General features: G+C 46.1%; 1 protein-coding gene across 1 annotated transcript in view; it reads right to left on the minus strand.

Moving 5' to 3' along the window:
• The window catches only part of pkd1 (polycystin 1, transient receptor potential channel interacting), a 178,907-nt gene extending 171,499 nt beyond the window's left edge, over positions 1-7,408 (minus strand). Inside the window, 1 exon segment of the mRNA XM_033016786.1 lies at positions 6,760-7,408. Within this exon segment, the coding sequence (XP_032872677.1) occupies positions 6,760-7,022 (263 nt within the window). The 5' untranslated portion in view covers positions 7,023-7,408.
• Between the last annotated feature and the right edge of the window lie 1,364 nt (positions 7,409-8,772).

Genomic DNA, 8,772 nt, shown 5'->3' on the forward strand with positions numbered 1-8,772 from the left:
TGACTACAGGTTCTGCCCGTGTGGAGTTTGCACCTTATCCCTGTAACCGTTTGGGTTTTATCCGGATGCTCCGATTTTCTCCACATCCCAAAGACGTGGGGGTTTGTAGGTTAATTGACCTCTGTAAATTACCTCTAGTGTGTATAGAGTGGATGCAAAAAATTGGAATAACATAGAACTAAAGTGAATGGGTGATCCATGGTTGGCGTGGGCTCGGTGGGCCGAAGGGCCCGTTTCCATGCTGTCATTTTCAATCAGTCAATCCCATTCTCCACAGGACACCCATTCACTGATCACATCACCATTCCTCAGAGGCTGCTTTTGAGTGAGCATTGCTTAATATGGGACACTTCGACAGACCAATCTTCATTAACACTGAGTCAGTGTTTGTAACTTCACTCACGTACTCGAGGCAGTACGCAGGATTTGAGCCTGTAAAGCAAAGCTCTCCAAAGTTGGCAGAATTAGGAGATTCGTCAAGTTAGCGGCCATAAAATCTGCCAGACTTCTGTCGTGAGTACAACATAAAAATTCATTTGCACACAAAGGACTCTGTTGTTCACTCTACTTAGCGCAAAGAGTGCAGACAACGTTTGTCTCCTCAGCGCTCATTCATACCATCCTGGTGTACAGATGTGGGAGACAGCCAAGACTAGGGGGATGTGTCCCATCATCTCCAGACACAGAGCATCGTTAAAAATGAGGAACCCCCATCTCCAGCAATGTGTAGAAAGGTGGGCGGAAAGATCTCAAAATGGAGAAGGTTGCAGAGTTAAGTATGTTAAGTCCATACAGCCTACGATATGACTGGGCCAAGTCAGTCTCTTTCTCTCCTGTTTATGGATGTGTGATCAATGTCATAAGGTATACTCATTAGCCAGTGTGTAGACATTACATCATACTCCGCGATCAGACCCTATATATCTTTTTTGCTTCTTTCCAGCCTTCCCAGTCCCAGTTCTTGGCTACCGTGTCCTTGCTATTTCCTCTCCATATTCGTTGGTATTTTGGGCTCACCAAATGTTTTTCATTATAATCCATATCACATTTTCGAGGAGTTGCAAAGAAAGTACTTTTAGTTTAGTTTAGTTTTAGCTTAGAGGTACAGCGTGGAAACGGGCCCTTTGGCCCACTGAGTCCACGTTGACCAGCGATCACCCATACCCTAGTTCTATCCTACACAACTGGGACAATTGGGACAATGTGGGAGGAAACCAGAGCACCCGGAGTGAACCCACGTGGTCCCAGGGAGAACATGCAAACTCCGTACAAACAGCACCCTTAGTCAGAATCGAACCCGGGTCGCTGGCACTGTGAGGCAGAAGCTCTGCCGCTACGCCATTGTGCCACCCTTTCTTTCTTACTACAATCTAGAATCCAAGTGCAACCTCACAGCAATTGTCTCCTTATAAATGCAGTACCTTTACAGAGCCATAGAGTCATACAGCATGGAGACAGACCCTTCGACCCAACTCATCCATGCCAGTCAAGATGCCCCATCTAAGCCCGGGGAACCCAGAGATGATTAGGTTAACATATGAGGAGCGTTTGAAGGTTCTGGGCCTGTACTCGCTGGAGTTTAGAAGGATGAGGGGGAATCTCATTGAAACCAATCGGATAATGAAATGACTTGATAGAGTTGATGCGGAGAGGATGTTTCTACTGGTGGGAGGGTCTTGAATCAGAGGGCATACTCAGAATAAAAGGACATGCCATTAGAAAGAAGATGAGGAGATATTTTTTTACCCAGAAGTTGGTGTATCTGTGGAATGAATTGCCACTTACGTTGGTGGAGGCCAAGTTAATGGGTATTTTTAAGGCAGAAAATTGACAGGTTCTTGATTAGGAAGGGTTTTAAAGTTTACGGGGAGAAGGCAGCAGAATGGGGTTGAGAAGGAATTCGGAATGGCGGAGTAGACTCGATAGGAGGATTGGCAGGAATACTCACCACTATATTAGCGATGAGTGTAGAAGGGTCCCGGACCAAAACATCACCTATCAATGTTCTCCAGGCATGCGGCCTGACCGGCTGAGTTACTCCAGCACTTTTTGTCCTTATGAGTAAACCAGCCTCTACACCCCCTGGTGGCCACGATGAAGATACATCAAGAATACTCAGTGCCTCTTGAGCAGTTTGATGGGAATGTCCTCCTCTATTCTCGAAAATCCATCCCCATGAGCTTCAACTAATTCGGCACGGTGGCGCAGCTGATAGAGCTGCTGCCTCACTGCACCGGAGAACCGGGTTCGATTCTGACTTTAGATGCTGTCTATACGGAGTTTGTACGTTTTCCCCGTGACTGCATGGTTTTTCTCCAGTTGCTCTGGTTTCCTCCCACGTCCCAATAGGTGCGGGTTTGTAGGTTAATTGGCCTCTATAAATTGCCCCTGGCATGCAGGGACTGACTGCAAAACTGGGATAACGTAGAACTGATCAATGGTCCGCATGGACTCGTTGGGCCGAAAGACCCGTTTCTATGCTGTATCTTTCGATCAATCAATCAATTTCAAATAACAAAATGCCCTACCACATACAGGCAAAAAAAAAAAAACATGGCTCAATTCTGAAGATGAAAAGGGCAGATAACACATCCCTCTGGACAAAATTAATCCCCCTACCAATATACTTGCATTTTCTTTGCAGATTTTCTTTACTTCAGACTTTCAGAGATTCAGAGGGGAAACAGGCCCTACGGCCCACCGAGTCCACGCCGACCCACAATCACTGTGCATTAACACTATCCTACACAATAGGGACAATTTTACTATGTTACCAAAGAAAACCGGAGAACCCGGAGAAAAACCCATGCGGTCACAGCACCCGTGTGCAGGATTGAATCCGGGTCTCTACCGCGGCGCCAACATGACCACCCATGTTCCCTGACTGCTGTGTTTTCTGAAGCAGAGAGTAAACATTAAACCAGCTGGTTGCCAGTAAAGCACTTTAGAGTGTGTTATAGGTACTTATATCACCTCTGAGATCCAAGAGCATTTCATAGAACTTGCTTTCAGTAAATTAACTAGGAGACTGGGAGTAAAATAGAAATAATTACTTTGACAGGCCAATCATTTATTGTTAAATATTCCTTTTCATCAAATTAGGAAGCAGCTTGCTTGGGCACCAGTGGTCACCAGTAACAATGAGTGATTGCTGCAGAATAGAACCTGCTCCTCTCTACCTGGTACTCATCAAGTACAATAATATCTTCCCAAAGCAATAGCTATAAATTAACACTGAAGACAAGTGGACATTACTTCTGTCAGACCACAGTGCTTAATAACATTCTCTCCTTTAACACGTCAATGTTTTACAGCGTCAGAGACCCAGGTTCGATCCTGACGAAGGGTGCTGTATGTACGGAGTTTGTACGTTCTCGCTGTCACTGCATGGGTTTCCTCCCACATTCCAAAAACATACACGTTTGTAGGTTAATTGACTTCTGTAAATTGTCCCTAGTGTGCAGGATAGGGGTGATCGCTGGGCGTCGTGGGCTCAGTGGGGCCTTTCCACACTGTACCTCTAAACTAAACTGAACTAACGGAAGTTGTTATGCCAGAAGATGATTGATGCCATGTCAGTGATCAGGCATTGACCAATTCCACATAAATTGGTTCTCTGGTCCTGCGAGGCAGCAACAAAAGCTCACAAGATTGGACCCTGTGATAAAAGGTTTTTAGCAAGAGGAAATGCTGATCAGTTGGGCCTTTTTCAATTTTGCACTGAGATGAATGAGAGGGGGTCTCTCAGAAATATGAGATTTTGAAGGGCTTTGCGTGGTGGATTCTGGTAGAACATCTCCCATGGTCGGAAATTCAAGGACCAGAGAACAGTCTCAGGATAAGCGATGGCCCATTGAAGATAAATCCAATCCAATCCAACTTTATTTGTTAAGCACTTTAAAACAACCAATGTTGACCAAAGTGCTGTACAGAAGAATAAACAAGACATCATAAACAGACAACATAACAGCAAAGTGCTTTACATAAATTAAATAATAAGTTCCATTACAAACCATAGATGAGGAGTACCTCATATTTTGCTTGGGTAGCTTACGAACGGTAAGCGGTATGAACGTTGACAAAATGTTGGAACTGCAGATTGTGGTTTATACTGAAGATAGACACAAAATGCTGGGGTAACTCAGCGGGTCAGGCAGCATCTCTGGAGAAAAAGAATAGGTGACAATTCAAGTCAGAATCCTTCTTCAGAGTCATCCATGTCAGAATTGAGTCTGAAGAAGGGTTCCGATTCGAAGTGTCGCCTATTAATTTTCTCCAGAGATGCTGCCTGACCCATTGTGTTACTCCAGCATTTTGTGTCTATCTTCAGTATGAACTTTGAATTCTCTAATTTTAGGTAACTTAAAACTCCCCTTTCCCCCTTCCTCCACTAAAGGTCAGTTAGTCAGTTTCCACAGTTTGCCATGAAGCATTTCCCTTGGGATCACACTGTCCCTGGCCAACAATTGGCCTATCAGAGAACAAGATATAAACACAAAGTGCTGGAGTATCTCAGCGGGTCAGGTGAAAAAAGGATAGGTGGTGTTTCGAGGAGAGATGGATTCTTGATTAGTACGGGTGCCAGAGGTTATGGGGAGAAGGCAGGAGAATGTGGTTGAGAGAGAATTATAGATCAGCCATAATTTAATGGCGGAGTGGGCGACGGGCTGAATGGCCTAAATCTGCTCCTATAACTTATGAGCATGAACATTTTATGAGACCCTTCTTCAGCCTACCCTGCCTCAGGTCATCTTTTGCCATGCCCTGATTTGTCCTGGTCTTTTCTTGCTTCTGGTTCCGCCTACAATCTGTCTGAAGAAGGGTCCCGAACAAAAATGTCACCTAACCATGTTCTCCAGAGACGCTGAGTTACTCCAGCATTTTGTGACTATCTGACGAGTACTTTCTTCTCTCAGACTCGGCTTGAATCTTTGGCGTTTTCTACTCCAGAAAGTTGTGGTGGATGAGCTATTGAATGCATTCAAGGTGAAAGACAGATAAAATTTTGAACGCCAAGAATGTCATGAGCAATGAGGAGGGAGGTGGAGTTGAGTTCATCAATCCGATCAGCCACAAGCTGAATAAATGGTAGAGTGGGTGTCATGCTGGCACAACAGATGGTGGCTCTGCCTCAAAGCTCCAGGGATCTAGGTTCGATCCTGATCTTGGTTGCTGTCTGTGTGGAGTTTGCATGGTTTCCCTGCAACAGTGTGGGACCGACGGACCACCAGAGGTCCCTCCAGCTGGGATGTTCTGTTTCCTCTAATCCAGATTTATTAGGAACCCGAGAGGTAACTCATCTTCCTGCACATGATACATTACCCTTGAATCCGTGCATATCTATGTGTCTATCTAAAAGCCTCTTAAATGCTACTTTCTTATTTGCTTCCACCGCCACCACTGGCAGAGGTTCCTCTGTGTAAATAAACTTCCCCATACATCTCCATTAAACCTTCCCCCTCTCACCTTAAAGATACGCCCCCTAGTCTTTGACATTTCCACCCTGGGGTAAAAGAAGGTTCTGACTGTCTACCCTATCTGTGCCTCCCATAATTGTATATACTTATATCAGGTCCCCATCAAAACCTCTGGCGTTCTTGAGAAAACAAGTTTGTTCTGCCTCTCCTTGTAGCCAATACCACCCCCACCCCCTCATTGTGTGCCTTATTCCAGGAATCGGCAGAATGATATAAACTAGAAAACGATGGAAACTAAATGTCGTTCTCTGATTATTTCTCTGGAATAAAGGATTATTTCTCTGGGCACCGTGGCCGGCTTGATTGCAGTCTCTTCTTTGATTGAATAACACGCAATATAAAGTGTATCTCTGTACCTCGCTCGATACACGGGACAAAAAACAAACTAAAAATTAACCTAATGGGATGGAAAGTCAAGCAAAAACCTGTCCGAGAGATTATGATCTCACAATGTTGGTCTAATGATTAACTCGAAGTTGGTGCGCGCTATTGTACATTAACAATTTATCTAAAGCTCCCAGAATAAAAACAACGAAAGTTGGAGCTGGTAACAACGCGGGTTGGAGGTTGATGTGGGACAGTGACATGTGTCCATGGCACCTTGTTTCCCTAGACTCCGTTTAAACGTTCCCCCGGCGTTAATTGGGGAAAGAGGAAAACGACTCTAATTTTCACAACTTAGTTCCAGCTAGTCAAAGTTCCCCGCTATTTCCCCTAAATTCTTCGGGACGACATGAATTCAACCAGAAATTGCCCCCATTTCCCCGAAACAGACACCCACTCAACCAGCCCCCTTCATCCATCTCAAATATCGGGAAAAAAACAACCGCCTGCGGTATGGAGTGGAAGGGGGGGGGGGGGGGGGGGTGTCGGTGAGTTATTACAGAACCGCTAACACCGCTAAGCCAAGTCACATGCTGCACATTCTTTGCTGAACGCTGAGTTAAAGCGAACGGTAAACTAATAACTGCGGTGCGAGCCCAGTTACAAATGCAAATCCAATTCCTATTAGTCAAGGATCTCCTCAGTAAAAGCAAGAGGAGAATGCAAAGGGGCTGATTTATTTAGGATCTGGCCTTTTCTTTTCGTTTTGCAAGAGGATGTGTTTTAAAAACCACGGTGGAGTAGTAGAAAGATTTCTCTCCCTCGCCCTCTCCCTCTCCCTCTCAATAGCGGAGCCGCTCTCATGCACGGCGTTCCTTGAGGTTGGAGAACCGAGCGAGTCTCGGCACAATCAATGCGAGTTGTTAGCCGAGGAGGGGGGGACCCGGAGGCGACTTACAGTACAGTGGTGTTGCAGGGGAGCTCCATCAGTCCCGGTGCGAGTTGAAGTCCGGCTCTGGAGCAGTTGACCGTGCAAGAAGAGTCGAGCCCCGGGCAGCTACAGTTCGGGGGACACGGGCTACAGTCCCGTTGCTCGCCCAGGACCCCGACGCACAGGGCGAGCGAGAGGAGGCACAGAGGAACAGGGCCACACAGTCCAAAACGTTTGGGGTCTGAGACGCCATGTTGCATTGCTTGGTTAAGAACATTGCTATAAGGCATAGCTCTTTGGCGTTCACATCGCCGCGGGATCCGCACTGCGTCCTCGCCACGTCTCCGCTCGATCTTACCACCTCTTTCCGAAACCACTCGCTCGCTCGCAAAATCCAACTTCAAGGAAATAATCTTAACTTCCTCCTTCTCCTCCTCCGAGCTCCCATCCACTGTGAACTTCCTTCTCTGTACAAATCCCGGTTTTTTTAAATTATTTATGTATTGCGTGTGGTTTAACAAGGCATTGCAGAGACCGGACACTAGGGTGAGCTGAGCAGAACAAGAAACTAAAACTGGGGGTGAACAACAAAAAAACGGTTCTATATTCAGGGACGCCTGTTACTTCCAACGCAGCGAAAAAAAACTTAACCGACTCTCTCAAGAATCCTACACACCCCAATCTGTAACTTAAGAGTGATCACATCTCAAAACCACTCCATTGGCTGCAGGGTAGAATGTCTGGGAGGTTCCTAAATGGACAAATGATTGCAATTCTTTTTTTTTTAAGTTAACGGAGATTTTTCGTCGACAGTATTATTTTGCAGAACATTCCACTTAACAAAGCACTTTTAAAACTAAGGGAACATCTCAAGTGCATGTTCAAGAGGTGTTAGGGGCAGGTGTGTACACACAAAGGACAGGTTTAGAGGGATATGGGTCAAATGCGGGCGAATGGGGCATCTTGGTCGGCATGGATGAGTTGGGCCGAAGGGCTTGTTTCCGTGCTGTATGACTCTAAAGAGCCACTTAAAAATGGGACAGTGGCTGGGAAGTTTGGGAGAGGGTGGAGGCAACGAGAAACGTTTCAGAATAGGCACGGAATGCTGGAGTAACTCTTCGGGTCAGGCAGCATCTCTGGAGAAAAGGAATAGGTGGCGTTCCGTTTCTCTACAGATGCAACCTGAGCCGTTGAGTTACTCCAGCATTACGTGTCTATTGTCGGTATAAACCAGCATCCGCAGTTCCTTCCGAAAGGGTTGTCGAGGGAAGGGACAAGATTCGCAGTGGCGAGATTTTTACTGAGTCTGAAGAAATATCCCAACCCGAAAAGTTGTCTAAGAAGGAACTGCAGATGCTGGGAAATCGAAGGTACACAAAAATGCTGGAGAAACGTTTCAATGGGTTTCAATTCCTTTGCTCCATAGATGCTGCTGCACCCGCTGAGTTGCTCCAGCATTTTTGTGTACCTCCGAAAAGTTGTCTGTCCATTTCCCCCCACAGATGCTGCCCGAGTTCCTTCGGGAATTTGTGTACATTGCTCAGGAAACGCCGTCTGTCTATTTCCCACTACAGACGCTGCCTGACCTGCAGAGTTCCTCCAACACTGTGTATTTCGCTTTTCCATTTGGAGTTGCGGGCAGGAGACGAGAATTGGGACTGGAAACGCCGTCTGTCTATTTCCCACTACAGACGGTGCAGGGAAGATTTGCGAGGATGTTGATGGGACTCGGGGGGCTGCGCTATAGGGTCAAGTTGAGCAGGATGTATGGAACGAGGTACCGGAGGAGGTAGTTGATGTAGGTACTATCATAACGTTTAAGAGACGTTTGAACAGATACATGGTCAGGTACATAGATACGTGGAGGAAAATGGACAGGCAACATTTCGGGTTGGGTCCTTTCTTCAGACTATAAAAATCTCGCCACTGAGAATCTTGTCTCTTCCCCCGACATCTTCCTTGGAGACTTAGTGGAGGATGAGAGGTGATCTTGTAACGGTGTGCAAAATCATGAGACGAATAGATCGGGTAGACGCACAG

The sequence above is a fragment of the Amblyraja radiata genome, unplaced genomic scaffold (assembly GCF_010909765.2).
Source record: "Amblyraja radiata isolate CabotCenter1 unplaced genomic scaffold, sAmbRad1.1.pri scaffold_4_ctg1, whole genome shotgun sequence".
Taxonomy (NCBI): Eukaryota; Metazoa; Chordata; class Chondrichthyes; order Rajiformes; family Rajidae; genus Amblyraja; species Amblyraja radiata.